At 42.4% G+C, this 25,446-nt stretch overlaps 1 protein-coding gene across 1 annotated transcript; it reads left to right on the forward strand.

Moving 5' to 3' along the window:
• The first annotated feature begins 1,402 nt into the window (after positions 1–1,402).
• On the forward strand, positions 1,403–20,241 carry LOC307260486 (sialate:O-sulfotransferase 1-like). The gene is made up of 9 exons (XM_080040742.1): positions 1,403–1,502; positions 3,419–3,993; positions 9,680–9,794; positions 12,112–12,296; positions 14,097–14,218; positions 15,140–15,323; positions 16,310–16,474; positions 16,921–17,121; positions 19,367–20,241. Exons 2-9 carry the CDS (start codon positions 3,591–3,593, stop codon positions 19,717–19,719), a joined length of 1,728 nt encoding a protein of 575 aa, XP_079896868.1. The 5' UTR covers positions 1,403–1,502; positions 3,419–3,590; the 3' UTR covers positions 19,720–20,241.
• Positions 20,242–25,446: the final 5,205 nt, after the last annotated feature.

Consider the following 25,446-nt stretch of genomic DNA (forward strand, 5'->3'; position numbering starts at 1 on the left):
TTTCTTTCTCTAGAGACATTTAGGGCCAGCACTTGACACAGCACGTTGCTTTTTTCTTCTTGTATGCATCTACAGTGAGCCTACAAATGAACCACTTATCTCCCTTTATGTCAGTGTACTGCCCCCCCTGACATCCTCGATTTTGACGTAGATCATTTCCGCCTCAACCACATATCGTGTTCCCCTCATTAAGGCCTAGTCAAAATTCAAACCACTCCATTTTCACTAATCAGAGAAACTTTTAAATGTTTTGAGTGTCGAAACTACATTAAAAAGCACCACCCTGTTTGCGCCCTTGAACACACTGCCAGCACTTGTACCCATGGTTTATTATGTGGCCCTAGTCTGAATGTCAATCAGCCGTGATTAAGCACTTGGTTATGCGCTGTTGATTTTACCTTGTTCACGGCTGGAGCAAACACAGACGAGGCGCTGTTCGTGGTGCTGAAATGCAGAATGAATACACACGCACACGGTCGTTACGGCAAAGTCCATTGATGTAGTACTTATTCAACTAAACTAACATGCGAGGCTACATCCCAGTGAACTACTATACGTGACTGCAATACATTGGGCAATGTGGCGAATGATTTGATTTCAGGAGGAACCTCCAAAGTATATCAGATGCTATCAGGATGTAGAGTCCTGATGGGACTAGGAGATACGGCCGCAAAGATAAATGTCTTGCGAATGTTTTCCTGGTCCTTGCACTCCATTATAATGACAAATGCAACCTCGCAGCAGTCTCAGGTTAAACTCACTCGGGCTGGCTCTCTTTACCAAATAGCGCACGCTCAAAGCCGAACGTCCTTGATGTACACTACTAGCCTGTTGTTGTTCTGCCAAGGAAACTCACTGTAGTAGGCTACTGCAGCGTGCATGCTGTGAGGATGTTTGTTTTAATTTTTTTTTAAGTGATTTATGACAAAATCTGTTGTCGCATGTAGAAGATTAAAGATTAAAATCGATACAAGATTATGGAATATATGGTGAAGCCAGCTGTTTAGTGCAAGGCTCCCCCCTGTGAGCAGTGCAGGCTTTGGGGCTGCTGGACACGAATTCTGCCGTTTGCACAGTGGAGGAGCTGTGACGCGTTTGGATCACCAATGCAAATGAGACCGACGACTACCCCTCTTCACCCTCCTCCTCATCCCCATCTCTCTCTCTCTCTCTCTCTCTCTCTCTCTCTCTATCTCTCTCTCTCTCTCTCTCTCTCCCCGTCTCTCTCTCTCCTCTCTATCGCAACACACACTCACACATAGGCATACTGGCTGTGCTTTATATCGCCGTGCCAGCCTTCCAGAGCGACGGAGAGAGAAGGGAAGAGAGAGAGAGAGAGAGAGAGAGAGAGAGAGTTTATATAACACCAGCTCTGGGAAAAGCTGGAGACCTTCGCTGGGGACAACAGCGATCAAAACGGCTACGGACTGCTCAGTGATCGCGCAATACAATAGGAGGATGCCGCGCGTAGCCTTGCCTACTGTAGCACTCCACCGGTGAAGGTAAGCAGCATGTTAAATAATACCCTCTCATACTGTAAATGGTGGAGGCAGAGTGGTGAGTTTTTTTAAGATGGAAGACCTCGCATTCCCTCAATAGGTGATTCGTGTGTTTACTATATGTTTTTACATGCATCTTTCAACATCCCATCCATCCCTTAACATTGAGTGTTGTGGATCTGTTACACTCGTATGGATGGTGAGTCATTGTACGGGTAAAAGATGTGGAGTTTGAGCCTAAGTTGGGCACTCGGACTTGACAGGGGGAGACTGTTCATTGTGCAAACTGTTGCTTCTATCCTCGAGAGCACCAGGCTATACACCGCACCCCTACTTTTCTTATTTGTAGTGGTGAGTAGTATGAGGGGGTACGTAGGCAACAGTGTGACGTCTCCAGCTTTACTAAGACAGAATACGAGAGGCCTGAGATGAGAAAGTATACAGAGCTGAAGGGCATAGTGTTAGAACGGGGATATTGGATGTGACTGGGGAGTGAGACGGTTTGTTAGGCATCTTTGGGGAGGGGGGGGGGGGGGGGGTTAGCCTACAAACAGCTGGTGTTACATGGGAACGTCCTATGGGCTGTCAGTCAGAGCAGCAGCTGTATCAGAGAGGGACTTGCAAGTGACAGAAATGAGACACACAGCAGCACTCCACTGCTGCTCTCAAAGTCAAAGTATTAGCCTTCACAAAACGCCACCAACAACACATGGGAGGCTTTACATCCCTAATCGTTAAGAAATCTCCCGACATAGGCTATAGCCTAATCTTTGCGTGCTTTTTTTTTAAACTCATCACTTATTCATTCGAGGCCAGGGAGGGATGGTGTGCACACTGCTAGGATAATCCCTATTTTATAAGCACCACTAATACGCTCTCCAGCGTTTAAAAAAAAATGTTTTATCACGGATGTAATTTCACCCTGATATTCCCGGTGTTCAAATATAATAGGAGGCTAGCAGGAATAGAATGAAATCTCTGAATCCAATTTAAAAGTCATATTGTTAAAGGTTGATGTCATTTCCTAGTTCCAACATATTTAAAAATGATTAATGTGATGGGATAGCACACACACACACACACACACACACACACACACACACACACACACACACACACACACACACACACACACACAAGAGGAAACATGGTCTACATGAACAGCAGAACTTGAAACAGGTTAAGAAAAACACTTTAATTTTATTTAGAATATTCTTCAAATCTCATTTTACAGCAATTGCTTCCACGTTGTCCTTTGCAAGGAGTCATACCATTCAAAGGCTCTTCTGTGTCCAATCAATTCAAACAGGAGAACGTGTTCAGAAATAAATCAAAGAGAAAATATAAAATGAAATCATTTTAAAAAATAACGACCGTTGCATAAACATCTATGTGAACAGAACAAACATCATTTGTGTATTGCTAATATCAATCATGATCAACATTGGTGAAGGATTTCCAAAAGTTGTCTCACATTGAGCATTGCCTAAACATGTGTAAATGCACAGCCATTGTCTCTCCACACCCCATCCAACATTTACTTGACTCATGTTAGCCACAGCTTTTTGTCTTCGGAAAAATGGGTTAATTATCTTTGTGAGCCGTGTTGACTAAAGCAGTGTTTGGAAGAAAAACAGGAAGGCAGGGATGAAAGCAATGAAGCGGTAGAGACCAAAGGATGTGTTGCAAGATGCTGCAAGAAAGAAACCCATAAGCCCATATGTCAACATGAGCTGTGAATCTACTCTGCAGACACATACTTTTCTTCTGTTGATTGTGCTGCTCACACACAGTGAGATATCTTGTGCTTTAAACCCAGCTGCTTTTGTCTTTTTCCCCCTGTAGGGCTCATCCCCGAGTCAGTGACCACAGCCTTGGATATTAAACCCCTCTCTGTTGTGACACTTCTATTGTTCCAGCGCTGCCTTCGGACTGTGTGGTGGTGATGAAAGACCAAGACATCATGTCTACAACATCGCCAGACGCTGCAAGTATTTCCAAGATGATAACACTTTGAGACAGATCCTCTCACTCCTAAAACCACCAAATGGCCTGCTTCCACTAAGGTGATAGAGAGGGGAGTATACAGACATGGTGGCACCCCTGTACAGACTGCACTGCCTTTTGAAACGGGCCCAGGTGCTACTCCTCTGCCTGGGCATCGCCTATCTGATGGCAGGCAGCATCCTCCTCCTGCAGCGCTCCAGCACCAGAGTAGGCCAGCCCAACCTGGCCAGCCTGCCCCCGCTAGTGTCCCTCCCTGCCCCCCCTACAGCCCCCAGGACAGTGGGCCTGGGTGTGAGGGCGCGCTCCAGTTGGGCTGCACCTCCCGCTCAGCCTCTGTCCGGAGGAGGGGGAGGGGCCAAGGCAGGCAGACACTGGCCCGGGGCCCAAAGCCTGGGGGTCCAACACTGGCACCGCCGCTGGTTCCACAGTCTGCTGCCAGACAGTCCAGAGCAGAGGGTGTCTCTCCACAGGAGCAGCAGACATAAAGGTAAATAGAAGCAGACACACATTGCAGCTCAGCCACTGAATGAAACTTTAAAGTCAGTCTAAAGAGACAGACTTGCCTCCACATTGAGTTGACACGGTGCTGTCTTTAGTCTTAGGTCGGTTAACAACTCATAGTCCACTCCCTTGGTGTGCACCAGATGTGAGTTGGATACGTTGTCTGCTTTTTCAGATTGTTCAGCATGCATTCACAAAAGGAAAACTCCAAACGAACTACGAATAGTAAACACAAATCATCAATCAATCATGTTGTTGGTCAGATAGTTTTTGGAGTAAAAAGGATAGCCAACACCATGGAGCATCTGCAAGTTATTGTCATGCTGGTCTCTTAATTTGGAGTGCGTACTGTCACAGCCAGAGTCTATTAAATGTAGTGTCACAAGGGGAAGGTTTATGTATATTTGAACGATATAATGACATGGAGACCTGGTGTTGTTTGGTCGATTGTTACTGTAAATATTGAAAATGACCATACATTTGCGGTGCGGAAATCTCACTTGTTTGTATGCCGACTCTGTAAACTACTACACTTCCTGTGATTGGTGTGGATGAGGTCTCGAGACCCACCTCTTTCAAGCGGAGCAGAGTCCCGTTGTGTGGTGCACACCAGAGTCTGGGACTGTGTTCAAACCATCCCAAACCAACCACACCAGGGGCTCAACCGCTCCAGGGTTCAGTTCAACCAGACCAAGACAAGGCTGGTGTGAACGCGACCTTAAATACTCCTGAGCTGTGACTTGGAGCAGCTTTCCTTACAGCTCTCCAGCCAGCAGGCAAAAGAAAGCAGAGCAGCACAGTGTTAATGTTAAACATGTGACTACTGGCCACTGCTTGGCCTATTTACATTAATGAGTGCGCCATTATAATTACTCTCAACCGCAAACTGCACCGAAATGAATTAAGTCTAATGAATTCTGCTCGGGATTGTGAAGATGTGCTTTAACCCAATCGATCCGCTATTTGTTGTTGTCGGGCCTTTTCCCGAACACGGTGATATCCAATATGGCTGCCAAAAAAGATATGTCACCTGCAGTTGACTTGTGTGCCCTCATCACAACATCTAATGTGTGTTTTTTTTTTGCCAATGTTCTGCACCTCTGTAGCCAGGGGAACAACAAGAGCTATCATTACAAGCTCTCAGCTATACTAGAACACTATCACCCTCTCTGAAGTGGGGGGGGGGGGGGTGGGAGGGGGGAGATGGGAGATTGAAGATGTGTGGTTTTCCTGGTGAATAATAGATGAAGAAGCAAATATACACATTTATCTTTTGTATTTTGTGATTTACTTTTTCAGCTCAGCTGGCCTGGAGCTGGGGTTACACATTGTTATGTGTTGAGCTTCCATAGCACACACTCACAAACAGACCTCATTGTACATTTATGAAGGGATAATCATGACCTAAGAACATTTAAGAGGAGCTTCATTATACATTTATATTACATTTCACGTGTGGGTGCTTCAGATATCTCGTAGGCAGCCACACCAAAGTACTTTAAAGAAAATGAAGGAGTAATTATGAAGATAAAAATGATCTAATTCCTTGCTGGCGCTCCCCCTGTTAAGGAGCCTTGGCCATTACTTGAGTGCTTTAAGATGTCCCCTGGAGATTTGCTCTGTTGTGGAACAGTGCCTGCCCGTGCAATTTTCTTTTTTGTTCAGATGGTAAATACAAAGGAAATAACTCCATTGGAACATTTGTTTTTGAAGTTCATACTTGAAAAAGCATTCTTCTTTTCTTTAAAAAAATAAAAAATAAATCAGACGCTACAAAAAAAACGCTCAGTCACTGAGTAGGGTAATACAGATGAAAAATTCTGCAGGCAGGAAGGAGATCAGTTTCTTCAGAAGCCATCTGGCAAAGGTTCCTTTTTTAAAAAGTATTACCCAGGACACACAATTAAATTATGGAGGTCTAATGTACCACATGCCCTGGAGCAGAAACTGGTTGGAATTTTTTAGAGAGAAAAGCCAAGAGCAACCTGTCATATCATTCATAAACCTCTAGAGTACGTCCATAAACGATAATGATTGCTTTCAGGTAGTCCTGGAAAGATTTGTTGCCTTAAGTTGTCAGGAAATGTATCGGGAACTACAGTATTCTGATCAAAGATTGTTTTAAAGCAATAGACATTTTGAGACAAATAGACTTATTTACCAAATGCCTACTGGAGGACCATACCAATTTTATATCCGACAGTTTAGAAAATACTTTTCTTAAAATCTCTTACATTTGGTTAAGGGTGGAGTCAGCAATTCTGGAGAATGCTTGTTGTCAAAATATTTTAATCAACAATTTTTTTTATTTCTCCGTCTGTAATGAAGTATCTACAGTTCTATGGTTTGATATTCAAGCTGTAGGTTCCTCTTCATTCACTGTCTACGTTGACTCTCAGTACCAAAGCAGTTATAACACTACACAGTCGGAGGGAGAGTTTGCTCATTTCTTAGATCCAGGAGCATTTCCTATTCAAAGATTTTATAATAAAAAGCGTGAGATATGTCATGCTTTGCTTCTGCTGCTGCAAACTGTGTGCCTGGCAGGGTCCAGTCACAGTTGCTCCATATGTAAAGTACAGATCAGAAGTATTACACGCCCGCAGATGTGGTGAGGGATCAGAAATGAGAGATTATACAGGCGATGATACTCAGGATGGAGCAACACTCTCTATGTTGATTTACATTACATTACATGTTATTCTCCTGAAGGTAATGTTGATTAGTCTTCATGGTTTTAAGTAGAGAGAGAAACGTTGCCCTACCTTATTGGTGAAGGTTAATGTGACTGTCAAGGTGTGGGTAGGAGTGGAGCAAGTGAAGGACCCAAATGCAGGTGCAGGTGGTGATGATGATGGTGGAATTCTATGAAAAAATACAGTTTAATGAACACTGGAACAGGTACCCTGGAAATCCAGACTCGCTGCTGGCAAATTTAAATTTGCTCTGTAGCTCACTCTGGGCACTAACCATCGGAGCACACTAACTATGTCGGAAAATTTGCTACCAATGAAATCGTACTATCTGATATGGGCGGGCGTTACTAGATGACGACAGTGCTGAAACTGAAAAGGATTAAGACACATTAAGCATTAAAACATATACAGAGCATTTTCTCCTTTTTCTGTTTCTTATTATTCTTATTATGATTTCATTATTTAATTTAGTTATTGTTATTATTATTATTGCACATTAGCTTTTCAGGGTTAGGGTTGAATCTGGTTATATAATGAGATTCAAACATTCACCTTTTATCTATACAGTATATATGGTATATATCCTTTTTTCTCCCCCACTTCTGGAACCAAACCTCTGTGCCCTGGTTGTACATATGTGTAGACCCTCTGTGGGCTTTCGATGACTCACACTATGAGGAGATTATAGAGCCTGCAGTGACTGTTGAGCTTACAATGGACACACAAGGTGCACATGCTAAACATGGCAGTGGCACATATACCTATATTATTATTATATCACTATATGTGACACAGCCAAGTTTAGCATCCTCATACTTGGCCATCGTGGATAACGTCGCTGTCTGGTAGAAACCTCATATCTCCCATTTTATTTGACATTTTTATTTTTATTCATAAATCAATGCTATTGGTCACACTTCACACATCTTAGTGTGGGTTTTAACCAAGGAAAAGTACTAAAAGAGCTAGTGAATTGAAAAAGCATAGTTCATTTGTTTAAAAAAATAAAATAAAAATTATTTCCTAAAAAATGACCGTTTTGGACACACAAGGTTTTTCGCCCCCGACAGCGACTTTATTATCCTTGTCCATCCATTCCTGTGGGGAGTAATCCGCTCTAGCACAGCCATCTGTCTTAGTGTTAAAGAAAAAGCCACACGGTGCCAGGCCGGAGTGCAGTTAGTCCTATACTGTGCCTGGGAATTTGGGGCTTGCTTCCCTCCATTAAGCCTCCACTGCTGCTGCCTGGGGCCTCTCCTTCACTTTGACTAAAGCAATGACCTGGCCCCTCTGGGTGGGTCAGGGTGTAGGGGGGCTCAACCTTGGGTGATACCTCTTGAGATACTTACCTACCAGACTTTGGCAGCCCCAGTCTATTAGTGCTTTTAGTGGTGGGAGGATCCTGGTAACCACCGGACAGCAAGGTGATATTTGTAAAGCTAGTGGTGGCTGCTACTTAAATATACGGTGCCCACCATCTCTACCATTGTGTCCTTGAGCAAGACACTTAACCACAAACTGCTCCAGAGTCGCTGTGGTACTATGGCTTACACTGCGCTACGACCCCCTCCGAAGTGGAAAAACCCGAAGAGGGGATATGCGAAAAGACACATTTCAGTGTGCCCTGTGTACAATTGACTAAATTGACTTACTTTCAGCCAGCTCCTTGCTGGATGTTGTCCACTGGCTGGTGTGAGTGACTCAGCCTTAGCCCAGGCACTACACAGGCTGGATGGGGCTTCAGAGGACATATCACACTGATTGAATCACAAATTTGATATGGTGATGCTTGGCCTGCCAGAGATTTCACACTCCATTGCTCTTCGCTTCCATCTTGTCTGTGCACCTTTGCTGCCACATCTCTTCAATCCTTAGTCTGTATCTCCTCCCAAGCATTTTAAATCCCCTCTTTTGACCAGTTGGCATCTGTCTTTTTTTATGCTGGTTGTAAATATAAAATAAAATGAAACACAGGCTAGATCCTCAGTGTCCTTGAAACCTGTAGAATACAAATTCGTACTAAAGTTTGTGGAAAATACCTGAAAGCCAACAGGAATGATCTGCACGCACCAAAAATAAAGACTCAAAACTACAGTACGTGTTCACAAAATGCAGCTCCTGAATGAGAAGAAACATCTAGCATAACCTAAAATGATACTAGTCTCAGACCCCAGGGGAGCAGATGTAAATGAGGGCTCCACACAAAAAAAAAATGCATACAGTATGTTAACCCTCCACACGCAGACTATTATTTATACAGAAGATGTATCAGCTATGCAGAGTTTGATGTAGCAATGTGGCAAAGACGAAGGATAACATCAAAGAGTGAATTTGGTTGACATTTCATATGAAGCCTTAATCTTGTCAGCACATCATAATAGTCTGCCGTGGCCTATTATGCGTTACGGCCTTTTTTCTACAGGGGGGGGGGGGGGTTGTATTCCAGTGAAAGTAAATAGGTTCACTGTAATGTAGACATAAAAATAATTTATATTGGATGATGAATTAGGCCTCTACGTAGAAAAAGCCATTGAGATAAGATGGCTCACAATACATGCGGCTGTGTGTGTGTAACGCTGTCAGTAAGTGTTGAGGCAAAGGCTGAAGACAGAGGAAGTCTGGTCTAGGTCCACATCAAGTCATAAAAGAGAGTGTGCACATGCATTAACAGGTGTTACATTTTGTGATAACACGGAGCAATGTGCAATCAGAATTATAATAATTATTCATTTTCTTTGTAAGTACGCTCAGAATCAAGCCAAGAATGTTTAGTATTTTTGTTTGGCAAATGACTTAATCTGTTAACCATTGATTATGAATTGACTAATCATTTCATACATGAAAATGTTCTGTAACACAAACATACTTTTTCAATCAGCAGCTTTCCAAACCAAGCCTTTTCAAATGTGAGGGGGGCTGGTGGTGAGCACCTTACAGGGAGTGCTTCACGTCTGAATGCTTTTCTCTCTGAAACAGGAACCTACATGGGCTGCTTTCTGCACAACGCCAGCACCGGCGCCCTGGGAGGAACCGTGCTTTATGACCTGCGCAAAATGACCAGCTCTCTGTGTCAGGACACCTGCTCAGAAAGGTAATGTGTTTCTATTGGGGGCATTGGCTCCATGTGAACTAAGGGGAGCACAACAGAAGGCCTGCTGTTTGAGTAAAACGCTCTGGGTCTCAGTCTCCTCCAATGAATGGCCTGCTGTGTTTGGAGCCAGCGGAGAGCCAGGTGGCTGGATGACAGTGAAAGATGAGGGGAGGGGAGGGGGGGGGACAGAAGGCTTGATCTGTTGCAGAAGAAGGAAGGAGGGGCCCGGGAAGGGGGTAAAATCATCTCTGATTGGGTCAGGGTGAGCCCAATTGAAATTGACATTGAAACGACTGTCAAGAGATGTGAGGAAAATGTAGAGAGCAGGTGGATTCTTTTTTCAAAGCAAAGTGAAGGAATGACCCGCTTGAATTATTCTTTAATATCTTTGCTACAAGGGGAGCAGCAGTGTAGACCCACTGAAACAGAACCGCAGCCGACAGATGGATGCAGTCAGACTGAGAGTGGGTGCTCACATCTCAGACCCCCCTCTCCCCCCTCTCCCCTGCCCCGTCAGGGGAAGCGGTCGCGCTCGTTACCTGAGTGGGCCAATTACCGCGATGAGTACAAGGAAAAAAGTCAAGGCAATTTAAGGGGGGAAGCTTCAAAAGGACACATATGAAAAGGTCAATTTTGATGAGGTTTTTCTGTCCGTCCCAAGGAGGCAGGGTGGAGAGGGGGGATGAATCACTACAGCCTTGATATGTAAAGCACAGATCAGAGGTGACTGCAGTTCAGATGGAGAAAAAAAAGCATTACACAGTCAGGCGAGTGCAGTAAGGAGACCACACAGGCAAATATCACAGGGGGGCGGACAATACTTGATATTTAATGTGGGGGAAGTTTGAGCTAAATAATAAGTTTGAAATGTTAACTTGTGTCCTGTGGGTTTGCGTAGACCGAAGGCAATAGCTTGAGGTTATGGATTGCCTTTGGCGAGGGCAATAACTGTGTGTGTGTGTGTGTGTGTGTGTGTGTGTGTGTGTGTGTGTGTGTGTGCGTGTGCAACTATTTTTGTGAGAAACAATTTAAGTTTTAGACATTAAGAGTGAGGACATTTTGGGAAAGTGAGGATATTTGGCCCGTTCTCAATTTGGGGCAGGGCTGTTTGAGGGGTTAAGACCAGGTTTTCAGGTTAAGTTTAGAATAAGGTTAAGGTTTGGGATAGTGTTGCACTGTGGTAATATACACTCAACAAAAATATAAACGCAACACTTTTGTTTTTGCTCCCATTTCTCATGAGATGGACTTAAAGATCTAAAATTCATTCCAGATACACAATTGTACCATTTCTCTCAAACATTGTTCACAAATCTGTCTAAATGTGTGATAGTGAGCACTTCTGCTTTGCTGAGATAATCCATCCCACCTCACAGGTGTGCCACATCAAGATGCTGATCTGACATCATGATTAGTGCACAGGTGTGCCTTAGACTGTCCACAATAAAAGGCCACTCTGAAATGTGCATTTTTTTGCTTTATTGGGGGTCTGGGGACTCAGAACCAGTCAGTATCTGGTGTGACCACCATTTGCCTCATGCAGTGCAACACATCTTCTTCGCATAGAGTTTATCAGATTGTCAATTGTGGCCTGTGGAATGTTGGTCCACTCCTCTTCAATGGCTGTGCGAAGTTGCTGGAGACGGCTTATGGTGGAGAAATGAACATTCAATGCACGAGCAACAGATCTTGTTGACATTCCTGCTGTCAGCATGCCAATTGCACGCTACCTCAATGCTTGTGGCATCTGTGGCATTTTGCTGTGAGACAAAACTGCACATTTCAGGGTGGCCTTTTATTGTGGACAGTCTAAGGCACACCTGTGCACTAATCATGATGTCAGATCAGCATCTTGATGTGGCACACCTGTGAGGTGGGATGGATTATCTCAGCAAAGCAGAAGTGCTCACTATCACACATTTAGACAGATTTGTGAACAATGTTTGAGAGAAATGGTACAATTGTGTATCTGGAATGAATTTTAGATCTTTAAGTCCATCTCATGAGAAATGGGAGCAAAAACAAAAGTGTTGCGTTTATATTTTTGTTGAGTGTATATAGTATTTAGTTTTGATGGTTACTTAGGGGTAAGGTATGAGGCTAGGGAATGCATTTTAATAACATGCGTGTGCGTGTGTGTGTGTGTGTGTGTGTGTGTGTGTTTGTGTTTGTGCGTGCATATGTACATGTACGGACACTTTTGGAAAGTAGGGACATTTTTGCAGATTCTGACTTGTGTATTTGCCTGTCTATGTGTGTCTGTGTGTGTGTATCTGTGTGTGTGTACGCGGCTGTGTGCGTATGTGTGTGTCTATAGTGGGTACCAGTTTGCAGGACTGGAGTTTGGAGCCGAGTGCCACTGTGGGAACCGTATCAGCAGCCCCCGGGCTCCAGAGGAGGACTGCAGCCTGGCCTGTCGGGGGCAGAGGGGCGCTCCCTGTGGGGGGGTGGGTCGACTCTCCATCTACAAGGTGGAGGAGCAGCCGCCAGGGCACCGCAAATGTGAGTGTGACTTCCCCTGAGGGAGGAAGACAAGGGCTGCTGCTATTTATTTCCCCCACAAGCCACTCACTGGGAAAATCTCACACATAAGCGATGAAATACTGACTTTTATATGCTATATATATCATCATCATCACTGAATTACACTGTTCCTTCATTAGCATGAAGATGGGCATTGTTTTTAGATCCAATCCAACCAACACAATTCTGCTTCCAGAAATAGAGAAGCTATAGAGTACAGCAAGGGTGAACAAGCATCCCTTTATACTGACTGTCGTTATTGCATTTATACTTGTTTTATTGTAAAAGTTATAGTTGTAAGTTGCACATTATTCATGTATACAGTTATTGTGAATAAGGATACATTCCTCTTCAGATCATCGGATACGTTCAAACTTAAACAGCACTAGACAATTGATAAAAACTTAGCTTGCTTGCATTTCCTTTGTTCTATTGTAGGACCGCTAGCTTCCTCTCTCCACAAAAAGACATATCTTCAAAATGTTTTGTTTTTGTACACTCTCATTTCACTGTTTGGTCCTGTGATAAGGGCTGAGTTAAAAAAAAACAAAGCTTTTCCCTCACTGTTCTGTCATTATAACTGTTTGATGTTCACCTTGGAAACTGCCTGCCCAGAAAGTGTCTCATTTCTCCACGAACCAGCTGTCGTCACCACTCTTAGTTATAATTCTATAACTGCACCTTTAACATTGCTTTTAACATTTTAGTTTGGATATTTTTGAACATGTATTATGAATATGTATCTCATGCTAACTTCGCTGTTTCATAGAGATAAAACAAAATCCAAGATTTACAGTACAGCGCTGTACATTGCGTCATCCTTGGTCTGCTCTCAACAGATACCCCCCGCCCCCCCCCCCCCCTCCCTCCCCCCCTCTCTCCCGCTGCACTAGAGCAACTAAACGTGTATTAATCCCCGGCTGAAAATAGAAACGACAGTCAGTGGCGCAGACGTATAGAAAATCACCCGACTTCATCTTTCACGAGTCCTTTGATGTGCCGAGCTTTGTTGGATTTCACTTTATTACTTCTTCAGAGGCCCGAGAAGAGTTGAGAAAATGTCCCTATTCATTTGGGCTGAGAGGCTGAGAGGATGACTGGATGGCACTCTCTGCTGTGTTGTAGCCTCCCCATGTCATGATTCAGGGCTGATTAAACAGGTGCATCTCTGCATAAAAATCACACTAGAGTGCTACTTTACACTAGATTGATGACATTTGTTGAAGAATATTCTCCCCAGACAGCCACTGTGGAGTTTGTAGAGTGTGATGATACGCTGTCTGCTCGTCTACCCTTGTTTGCATAGGTCACAGGAAATGATTTAAGCTACTGTATATTCAATTTAAAAGAACACAATATAAAAGGGGAAACTCACCGTATGGGAACTGCTTGTTTGAATCCCAAATCACTAAACAACACACTACACTAACAAGAGGAAATGCAACAATATGGAGTACTTCAAAGGTATGTATCAGGAATGTTGTTGGCAAGGTTAAACATATTCATACCGTATACAGTATTCATATTCCTGATTGGAAAGTTCAGTGTCTCTGGAGATTTGCTGCTTGTGAATGCATTATTCACCAGCATTCCATTAAAGTATAGGAATGTAATTAGGCCAGAAATACTTGGGGGCGTATTGGTAATTTAAATTCAGACTCATCTTATTTTCTTGTTTCTTTTAGGGAGGAGCTGAATTTACTTCTTAGTAGCTGCTTTATTTTACCGTTTGGCAGTGTGCAACTATTTCGTCATGTGTATTTTTCTCTCTCCCTCCAGTCAGAAATGTTCACTACCGCGGCTGCTTCAAGTTGCCTCAGAGCACCGTGGGCATCTTCCCCATCACCTCCTTCCAGCCCAACCTCACCACACAGTCCTGCATCGAGACCTGCACAGACAAGGTTGGAATCAGTCCTATGAGGTCAACATTACAGAACCTGATCTATTTATTGTGTATCCTCTGTATTGCACTGGTGGAGAGGAGTCTGTGCATAGCTGCTATAGCTCTCGTCTGCAGTCCCAAGGGGGAATCACATGTGTTTGCACAGAGCTCCTTGGATTTTGCTGAATATTGAAGGTTTTAATGTGCCGCTAATGAGAAGTAAATAGTCTGGACAGAAATAGTGCTGAATGCAGCTTTTCCGCCTCAGAAAAAAACAGAAAAAGCCTGCTAGAGTGTGTGTGTGTGTGTGTTTGTGTGTTTATGAGTAACCTTTCTTAAATGTTAATTCTAGTCTGTCCTCATGCTTTGACATTGAGCATTTTGACCTTCTGGAGCGATTCTGGAGAATGCTTGTAGTCAGAATCAGTGAATATCTCTCATCCGCTACCTGTCCGTATTGTGTGTGTGCTGAAAAATCCAGTGTATAAATAAATACAGAGCCTAGGCTCTGTAAACTGGTGTGAAAACAATGGGTATGAAAACAAAGGGGGGGGGGGGGGGGTCACCGTAGCTAGCAACATGCCCATTACAGAACTTAGGCTGTGTATAAACTCTGGCGTGCACACAGTACGGACAGTTAACTGCTTATGAAGAGCTATTCACTGATTTTAGAGGAAAAAAAGTGATTTTGACAACAAGCATTCTCCAGAATTGCTGACTTCACCTTCAACTGGGCTGACACACACACACACACACACACACACACACACACACACACACACACACACACACACACACACACACACACACACACACACACACACATACACACACACACACACACACACACACACACAGGCAGAATAGAAGTCTTTGAAGGAAAATAAGTGTGACAAGTCTTAGGAAAACACAGAGAACCTTTGTGCTTTTTGTTTTGTAGGAGCTGCCGCTGGCCGTGATCAGACAGCAGCATTGCTTCTGTACGTGGACGTCGTCTCTCTTCAGTCTGACCCAGCAGTCTGACAGCCAGCACTGTGTGGGCAGCATCAACTCCACCAACAGCTCCACACCCACAGCCCCCAGCCAGCTAGACCATTACCATGTCTACCACACACCTGTGCTGGGTGAGATATTTGATTATACTGAATGTACTGTAGATATTGTTTTAAGGCGAGACAGTGCAGGTGAATAGGGTACATAAAAAAAAAAAAGTTTTACAGAATAGATTCTGGATACAGCCTTTTTTTTCATTGTATAAATAAAATATACTATGTACAAAATATGAACAAATATTTATGTAATAACCTTCAGAATAGTGCTAAGAATTATTATGAAAACGTTAGTTGATGTAAATGCTTTAGAAGTTGAGATTTGTGGTTCAGAGTATTGAAAATAAAACTAATGTTGAGATAATAGTCATTTAAGATGGTATGTAGAGGGCAAATGTACAGACGCAAACAGACAAGGTTCAGTCAAATAAACACTTCAATGTACATTTTAGACCTTGTATTTATACTAGTATGAAAGAAGACATGTTTTGGAAGCAAAATAAGCAAAATTCTCAAAACTGACTGGTGCTTGAAAAAAACAATGTTGTTGCCTTCAGTGTCTGGCCTTATAAACCTCATAAAGCCTCATTGTGATTGGCTTTCACAGAGGAAGATGGGACAATGTAATAATTACCAGACCGTGTCTGTATTTTAATCCCTTCCCTATTCTGCCATGTCAGTCATTTTTACAGAGCGTGCACAGCAGTTAAAGTTCCAGCCTCTCTTTTCTGCTATATAAATAACCTGTGATAAAACCACTGACACTGTCTGTGTGAATGTTGTGTGCTTCTCTGTGGAGAGGACACAGTGCATGATAGGAGGGAAATTGCTGTTGAAAGCAGTGTTCATCCCATACTCAGATCAGACAGGGACATCTCATCTCTCTCTGGTCCCACTTTGTCACTCGTACCGCTATGCTACAATTTGTGTCACTCTGTTTTGTTGTGGAAAAAGGAATCCATTTTGGCTGCATCCACACTTTGTGAAACATTTTGATCTGGTGCTCTATTTCAATTTCATCCTATGAATGTAATTGACAAACAAAATGGCTGTGCTTCTAGACTCCAGGTGCAAAGAGAGGATGTTTCTGCCTCAGAGGTCCAGCTCCCTGGTGGCTCTTTCTAGTTTCCCTGGCGCGGGCAACACCTGGGTACGCCACCTGATCGAGCTCGTGACCGGCTACTACACCGGCAGCTTCTATTTCGATGGCACATTGTACAACAGAGGTGAGGAGGAGGGGGCTTAACACTGCTGAAAAACAAACATTTGAGAGAGTGCTGCACTGTGAAAATGAAATAATTGCTGTCTAATTTCACAAAGAGGGAAACATTTTCTGTGGTTATGTTTCTCGCAAAGAACGGGATCGTTGATCTTTTTTTTTCGTGTGAATTTAGTTTTCCGTGCTTAAAACCATGTGAGGTAACCTGTACGTCCGAGAATTAGTTCACAACTGTTATTCTTTAAAATTCTTAAGATGAAGAAGTTTATTCATTTGAATGGTAAGTTATCTCAACAAAAGATAACTCGTTGGCTCAAATATAGGCAGTTTCTATTCTAAGTCTTGAGAGTTGCCTTGAAATGTTGAGTTTCCCTAGCTTTTTAGTTTTTTTTGAACAGTGTGCTTGAAATATTTCCTGGTAGCTGACCACCATTATTCATTCATTGGTCCCAGGTTTCAAAGGAGAGAAGGACTTCTGGAAGAGTGGGCGGAGCATCTGCATTAAGACCCACGAGAGCGGTCAGAAAGAGATTGAGATGTTTGATTCTGCCATCCTGCTCATCAGGAACCCTTACCGCTCCCTCATGGCCGAATTCAACCGCAAGTGTGCCGGACACTTAGGACACGCCACAGACGCACAGTGGAACAGCAAAGGTAATGTACAGACTAATCCACACACACAGAGGGTCATTGCTCCACTGAAGGATACTGTATTTAATGCTGCATAATGTTGATGTGAAGACGGCACTCTTGAGTATATAACAGCTTTTAAACCTTTTGATTTGGGCCACCACCAAAATAGGATGAAGTGGGGTTTCTGTTGTGCTCAGAGCATTGAATAATGATTAAAAAAACAAAAAAAAAAAACAACTTGACGCCTCAGACAGACCCCCCCCCCCACAACCCATTCCCTTCTCGTCTGCGTTTTAAAGCTAACTTTTTCATAAATGAATGTGCGTTACATTGAAGGCATCGCCAAATGAAATGACATGAAGTTGATTGAGCCTATCAGCTCCACAAAACTGTCTCTGTATTTCTCAGTAAGGCAATGTTTACAAACTACTGTCTTCCGGCTACACGCAGGTCCTCATGGGCTGGGATAGAAGTTACGCACTATAGCTTTAATATATGTCCCAATATAGCTTTGGGACACAGGTGCGGACCCAGGGGTGTCTTAAAGTTATCCCCGGAGGGATAACCACTGAATCGCTATAACGAAGAAGGGGAAAGGGAGAAAACAAAAACACACAGAGCTTTAAAGGGCCACACAGGCTACCTTTAAGATGAAACACTAAACAACAAACTAAACCACCACTGCCAAGCAGCTGAAAGCATACACAAGTAACTCAACAGTTTACTTTGGAACTCGAACGCCAGGGAACACTTATGCTGCGTCCACACCAAACGTGAAAATGTGCGTTGCTCTGCGTGAACCGCATGATAATCACAGCGGGACCTCACGCGAAAAATTTGCGTTAGATGAATATTTTCAACTCAAGCGAATGAGCGGTGCGAATTTCGCGTGTTCGCGCCGCGCGATAAGAATTTGCGTCTATTCGCGTCTGTACATTAAATTTGTATGTAAAGTGACTGCCCCTTCCGCCCCAAACGCGTTTGGTGTGGACGCAGCATAAGAGAGAAGCTCTCACGGTAACACTTTACAATAAGGTACACAAAAAAAGTAGTTACCCTAGTTTACCTTTTTAAAAGGTAAATTTACCTTTTTAAAACTTACCTTTTTAAAAGGTAAACTTACCTTTTTTGAAAGGTAAGTTTACCTTTTAAAAAGGTAAACTTACCTTTTAAAAAGGGTAACTACTCTTTTTTTGTGTACCTTATTGTAAAGTGTTACCGCTCTCACTATCCCAGAGGGCGAGACAATGAGCAGCACAGAGCACTGGGGTCTCAGGGCAGATATAACCTCCTCACACCTGGGCTCAATCAGCCAATCAGTGCCACACACCTGATTGCAGTGAGCCGAAAGATTCCGTGCTCTCACCGGGCTAAAATGATTCCGTGCCCTCACAATATCTGTTTGTAAATGGTTGACTAACCATTTTGACATGACATTTTGAGCTTTAGTAATATCAACAAGATATTAATACTTAACTCAAATAATTTTGCCTAAAATGCTCAATATCCACTATGGATATTATAAAGACATATCCACTCATAAAATATGAAGGAAATAACAATTGCATTTCTGGCATTTTCTGTATTCACGTCCTCTTCTCTTTGGAAGAACCCACCATTTACAGCTGGACCCATTTTCTCAACTGGGTGAATTGTCTCAATGACTTTCTGATGATTATATTATGATTTTGATTCACTGAGATGCAGTTCAACATTTCCATAAAAGGTTGCATTGTATCATGCTTAGCCATTCGGTGTAACACTGCTGTACAAAACTATGACTCAGACGCAGGAGGAGGCACAGGAAACAAACCAGTATGACATTAACTGAAAGGAAATTGAAAAATGCATCAGCCATTACATAAGACCGTAACAAGTTTGGAAGTGTGTCTATGTGATTTTCTTTTGAGCTCACTTCCTGTTCTATTTAGTCCATATAGTCATGGTTGTGTATTCTGTTTAGAGTTACTTCCTGTGGTTTTCCCGCCAAGTTCACACACACACACACACACACACACACACATACGCACACACACACGCACACACACACGCACACGCACACACACACGCACACGCACACACACAAACTCAAAAACGTAAGTGAGTACATTTTGAATATAAACTTTTTACTCTCCACATGCAAGACATTTAGCAGCTTGATCGCTCTCACCCTAGTAAACAGTCACTATAATATCTAAGTATTATATTGATGCTGGATTAGCTGTTGTCTCATTGCTCCTCCACTGTTCTGGTCTGTCCCCTGCAGAATGGCCTGAGTTTGTGTCCAGCTACGCCCCGTGGTGGGCCTCTCATGCTCTGAGCTGGCTGAAGCTGGGCCGGCGGCTGCTGGTGGTGCATTATGAGGAGCTCCAGAGGGCTCTGCTCCCTCAGATCCGCGTCATCACGGCCTTCCTGAACGTCTCCATGACAGAGGAGAGGCTGCTGTGTGCACACAGCAACCAGGACGGACACTTCAAACGCTCAGGGGCCCAGCAGCCCTCCTTTGACCCTTTCACTCCTGATATGAGACATGTGATCGACCCCTTCATACAGTCTGTTGACCAGGCGCTGCAGAGCAGGAACTTTAGCAGAATCCCACAGGAATACATCCCGAGATGATACAAGTGAAAAGGTCCTTAACAGAGTCCACCATGTGACTGTTTCAGAAGGGCATTGTGAGAGAGAAGTTCTTCAGTGTTCTGTGAGGAACACACTCATACACTGGCTCATGTTGAGTGGACCACCTGACCCTTTGACGCGCCAGATTCACTGTGAATGGCTGGACAGTTGTGGATAATGGAGGTCATTGGAGGAAACATGAGAGTTTAATGTGAAATCCAATGGTGAACAGTGATATGAAAGCCTCCTGGCAGGCAGGGCCTCTTTAACAAATATGACAGATCCTCAGAGAGGATTGGACATGATTTGTTGGGTCTAGAAAGTTGGGATTATCCAGGAAGGTGCTGACTGCACAAATAGGAGTTTATATCCAGGAAGAAGGACGCACGTTGGTTGAAGACAGTTTTCTGTAGCTCCTTATAATTTTACTTTAGTACATACAGTATTTAGTGTTTCTAACGTACAGCACACCAATGTTAATGAAATAGACAGGTCTTACTAACACAGATGACAACCAGAGCATTAGCATTAGCCAGATCAGAACTGAATTTTTGTTGGAATCCATCCGCTGGTTGCTACAGGTTTGTAATCATGAGGGATAGAAGACTCCAAAGTGCTACATGTGGTTGTAAAGACTCTCCATACAACTAGTATGACTGTACATGAATGTTTGGTGCGTTATGCTTTACATGTTAATAAAATCCATTATTTTCATTAAATGCATTCAGCTGTTTACACTTGCATCACGTGAAATGTCTCAAGGTTATGCACTATAGCACTATCACAACAGCTCTGGGGTTTAAAGTGATGCTAAAAGAACGCAAACAATCATGTTCACTGTACACATCTGAGGTAAAGAATCAACTTTTCTCACTTGGCCAGATATTGTATATGAGCAGATGTACTGCTTGGATTATTTCCAATACTCACTGTAGAAATAGCGCCGCCTGGTGGTTTAATTGCAGAAGCTTTGGTAAAACATTTTAGTCGGAGGTGTACACACCTCATTAATTGCACACTTCATAGAGGAACATGTTGACATGCGTATGACAAATGACTGAACAACATAACCATGTGAACACGAGGATGTGATATTCATTTTGTTAAATGAGCATCAACAAAGAGAAGAGGTTGGGCACTGTGTGAGAAGGGAGCGCTTCCTTTTTGAAGCTTGGAGTTTCACATTTTGGTTGACTGTTTTTATTGTATCACATTTTATAATAAAAAATAACGTCACTGAATGAAGAAAATATCCAAAAATCTGTTCTCTTACTATATTGGTAAATGAAAACCTCTGTGACACAGTCTAGATGGAAACTGAAGATTAAATTGGAATTTTTCAGAAAAGACTTGGTAGAAATGTATGTTTTAATTAGTGTATGATCACTTCAAAAGTTTTGAATTACCTTAGAATAAGCCTTTTATATTGACATAGGGACGGATAGCGCTGCCATGTTGCATCGCCATGTTTCTACAGTAGCACTGAATATTAAATATTTGTCATGAAGGATTTTTATTTATTGCACTATTGCTACAATTTCTTTTCAGCATGCTCACCTGATATCCAACACCCAAAATAATAACTTTCTAAATATTGCATCAAATCCTGTGTCTTTGATCAATGAGAATATACCAAAGCTGATCTACAGTTTTATATATAAATGTATATGGGCTGAACAGCATCTCAGTGGCAATATAGCTGTGTTTTCAAACTGCAGTGGGCACAGAGTGACAGTGCCACCCTGAGTAATAAAGCCTGGTAGAGAGTCTTACCAAAATAGCATTTTGACCTCAGTCCTTAATAACAAGCGCCCACACAGTTCAGACAGATACATGTTGTTTTACTCATTTGCAGCCTCGCTCTCCGCCCTGCAAGTGTGTTACCAAACACTGAGGTCACTCGAGTTTCACAGTGGGTCAATTCAGCAATGGAAAACACACACACACACACACACACACACACACACACACACACACACACACACACACACACACTGCACATACTCCTCCATTATTCTATGAAATATTCAGTGGATTGTCCAGCTCACGCTATAAGTTTATTCCTTATTGTGTTTCTAGAGCCCAACGGCGGTGTTTGTTTTTCACTGGTCTCAAAAGCATTTGACTCCAACATGTTGTGTTATATAAGATGCTAGTCTCCCTGCCTCTCAGATGGGATTGGGTGGACACGGATGCCCAAACTCTTTAGAATCATCCTTTAGTTCTGTGAAATCCATCCTGCAGGGTTTGAAATTAATACTGAAACATGAGAGAGGGAGGGAATATTAGAACATCACGCTGTGGTGAAGATAGACAGATAGATAGAGATAGAGATATAGAGAGATATAGAGATGTAGAGATATAGATAGACAGACAGACAGACAGACAGACAGACAGACAGACAGACAGACAGACAGACAGACAGACAGACAGACAGATAGACAGATAGATAGATAGATAGATAGATAGATAGATAGATAGATAGATAGATAGATAGATAGATAGATAGATAGATAGATAGATAGATAGATAGATAGATAGATAGATAGATAGATAGATAGATAGATAGATAGATAGATAGATAGATAGATAGATAGATAGATAGATAGATAGACAGATAGACAGATAGACAGACAGACACTTTGAGTTGAATTCTACTTCCAGTAGGTTTGAATAAGGCATTTAGTGTGCAGCGTTGCCTGCATTTGAATTCTCCCCCACACAGAGACATCAGAATGAATGGTGATTATGTCAGAAGTGAAGGTGACATTTCTCAATCAAACCCACTGCCGTCTGTAGCACACCAATGAGTCCATTTCAGAAAGCCTGGCTCCCTCTGCTCATCACACTCACTGATTATAATCCACACAGGGAGATTCAAGAACAGCTTTGTGTCTGTGTTGACCAGTTGTTAATTAAAACTATTTTGGAAAGACACTGCAGGTGATTAGGGTAAACAGTGTTACCTATGCACACAGTACTCTGCAAAAGTTTTAGGCAGGTGTGACAAATGCTGTACAAATGCAAAAAATTAAGATTGAACAGTTTATTTTCATAAATGAACAAAATGCAGTGAATGAACAGAAGATAAATCTAAATCCAGCAGTGCCATCAGCTCAGAACTGGCATAAACCAGTCGGACCCAGGTACACCCGACTACTGTTCTCAGCATTGAGGACACCGTCAATCCTGACCAAATCTTAAACTCCATTTGCAGAAACTTGCACCATGCTTCACTGTTGCCTTCAGACACCCATTATTGTACCGCTGTCCAGCCCTTCATTGAACAACCTGCCTTCTGCAACAGCTTTCGTGCATAGCTGAGTTGCTAGACCTTGTCTCCAGGTTGGAGCTATGGCTTTTTGGCTGCAACCCTCCATGAAGACCACTTCTGGCCAGACTTGTCCGGACAGTAGATGGGTGAACCTTGGCCCCACTGGTTTCTGCCAGTTCTGAGCTGATGGCACTGTTGAACTGAACATCATCTGATTTCGATGGGTTTTTCATCTGTTGCACTTAGTTTCCTTGGCCGACCACTGTGTCTATGATCCTCAATGTTGCATTTTTTTTTAATTTATAAAAATAAACAATTATTATTTATATTTTGGAAAGCATTCTTAGTTTACAGCACGTGCCTAAACCTTTTGCACAGTACTGTACGTTGTATATTGTTATAGTACTTTGTCAGTTGATTACTTAGATTACAACTGTTAACACATTTTCTTTCAGAAATATCAGTATAAATACTTCATGCAAATGTGACAATGTCTCACTGTGTGTGTGAATATGTAAATTTGCATCCCTTTATGTTTATGCAGATGTTCGATGAGGCCAGAGTTCAAATCTTTACCTTATCTTCATTGTTACAAAATGAAGAAAATGTATAAATCAGACAATTAACATAATTAAAAGAATCCTTCTTCAATAAGCTCCAGAACAGTGCTGAGAATGATTATGGAAAGAGTATTGAAAGAATCGTGTAGGAGAAATATACAGACGCAAACCGACAAGGTTTAGTCGAATAAACACCTACATGTACATTTTGGACCTTTAAGTTACACTGGTATGAAAGAAACCACATTAATGGAAGCAACATGGACAAACATATCAAAATTGACCAGCGCTATTGCCAGCTGTGTCTCTTCTTAAACTGACTATTTGCACATATTAAATCTTATGAATGAATTAGTATGGAACAAGAAAACATGTCTTTACAGTTCAAATGCTTATCTCCAAGATGAATTAGAGCCACTGTAATGCATACAGGTCTCATGGTGGACATTGTGGTTTTAATATGACTCGACTAGATGATCAGAAAAAGCACCAAATGCTCTCAGAGGGACTGCAGAGCTGGAGATAAAGCCTCTAACAGAGTACAGACCCTGTGAATATTGACTTGCAGCAACGCTTCATTGAGCACAATTGGCTCGAGATGGAGCAATGGATCATTTCATTATTTATTGAGGGCTTTTTTCGCCATTGCTAAAGCTATAGCCCCTATCATGCAATATGATAGACATCAACTTTTGCACATTAGATTGTTGGTGCACAGCCCTTATTCATCATGACCAATGATGAACAATGGCGATTACAAAAATGTTATTTGAGTCCTCTATTGGTTTTTCTAGCCAATGTCCACTTACTGGATTAGAAGCTGGATGAAGTCAGGAAACAAGATGTCTTTTCAACTGTAACATTGTGCTTCTTTTTACAGAGACCTGGCCATTCTTTCATTCACAGCCCAAATGAAAACATTGCTTTCCAAAAGTACATTATGAGACAGACATGACTATATGACAGTTTCTGTCTTCAGATATAATCAGAGCCTTTGTGAAGTCTATGACACAGCCCACAGCAGTGTCAGCTTCCAGGACAAACACAGGCAGAGGCTGTTGACACACCATGGTAGTTTGTTGTTTACACTATTCCCCAGCCACCAGCCTCCAAATCTTTTTATGCTTCCTTTAAGGCTGTGAAGATAAATAAGACAAAGGAAAAGAAACCTTAACCATAAAACCTTCAGATGGTGTCTGGATCCTGGGCGTTATCGCTTTGAGCATCACCTCCCAGTTATACTGGTAATATAATACTTTATGACAACGTAGCTGGATGGGCACTAAGCTGGAGATTTCTGTTAAAATGAGAATCCCTTTCAGCATCTTACCAGCGTGTGTAGAAGGTGAAGATGTTCTGTGAGGATGAGGTGTAGCTACTTCACATTTACAAGTAATGGAAAGTGGTGAAACCCTTCCCTTTTGAATAATTACAGAAGCTACAGTGGCCTTTAAGGACAAGAAGCTAGAAACATAAGATGGCATCTCCACCACTGCCTCAAGTCTTTCCACAATATCAAGTGAAGAGGTGAAGATGTATTTAGTTATTGCTTTGTCTTCGAACAGGTGCAATTCTCTACGATGCCCAATATAAAAACATGTATAAAAACAAGGCAGTAAAGTTTGTCCGTTCTGTGTTCATTTAGAAATATGGGGCAATGGCGGTGCAACACAGCCGCCTCCCCCCCCCCATTCTCCTGCTCCTATATTAAAGGCTCATTCTAAGGTCACAAAAGAAACTTCTTTTACTTTCAAGCGATTATACACTAATTAAACCATACATATGAATATTATATTCCATTTCTACCAAGTCTCTTCTGAAAAAATGCCAATAAATTCTACACACTGCACCTTTAACATCTTCCACCCCCCCACATTCCTGCAGAGATCCACT

The sequence above is a fragment of the Ammodytes marinus genome, assembly GCF_949987685.1.
Source record: "Ammodytes marinus genome assembly, chromosome: 14".
In the NCBI taxonomy this organism is placed as follows: Eukaryota; Metazoa; Chordata; class Actinopteri; order Uranoscopiformes; family Ammodytidae; genus Ammodytes; species Ammodytes marinus.

What these genes read in the sequence shown, in the direction of transcription:
- LOC307260486 (XM_080040742.1), top strand. Translation starts at nt 3,591, where the DNA reads ATGGTGGCACCCCTGTACAGACTGCACTGCCTTTTGAAACGGGCCCAG. An exon ending in GCCGCCAGGGCACCGCAAAT is followed by an intron (nt 12,297 to 14,096) that starts GTGAGTGTGACT and finishes CTCTCCCTCCAG; the next exon opens with TCAGAAATGTTCACTACCGC. An exon ending in TGGCACATTGTACAACAGAG is followed by an intron (nt 16,475 to 16,920) that starts GTGAGGAGGAGG and finishes CATTGGTCCCAG; the next exon opens with GTTTCAAAGGAGAGAAGGAC.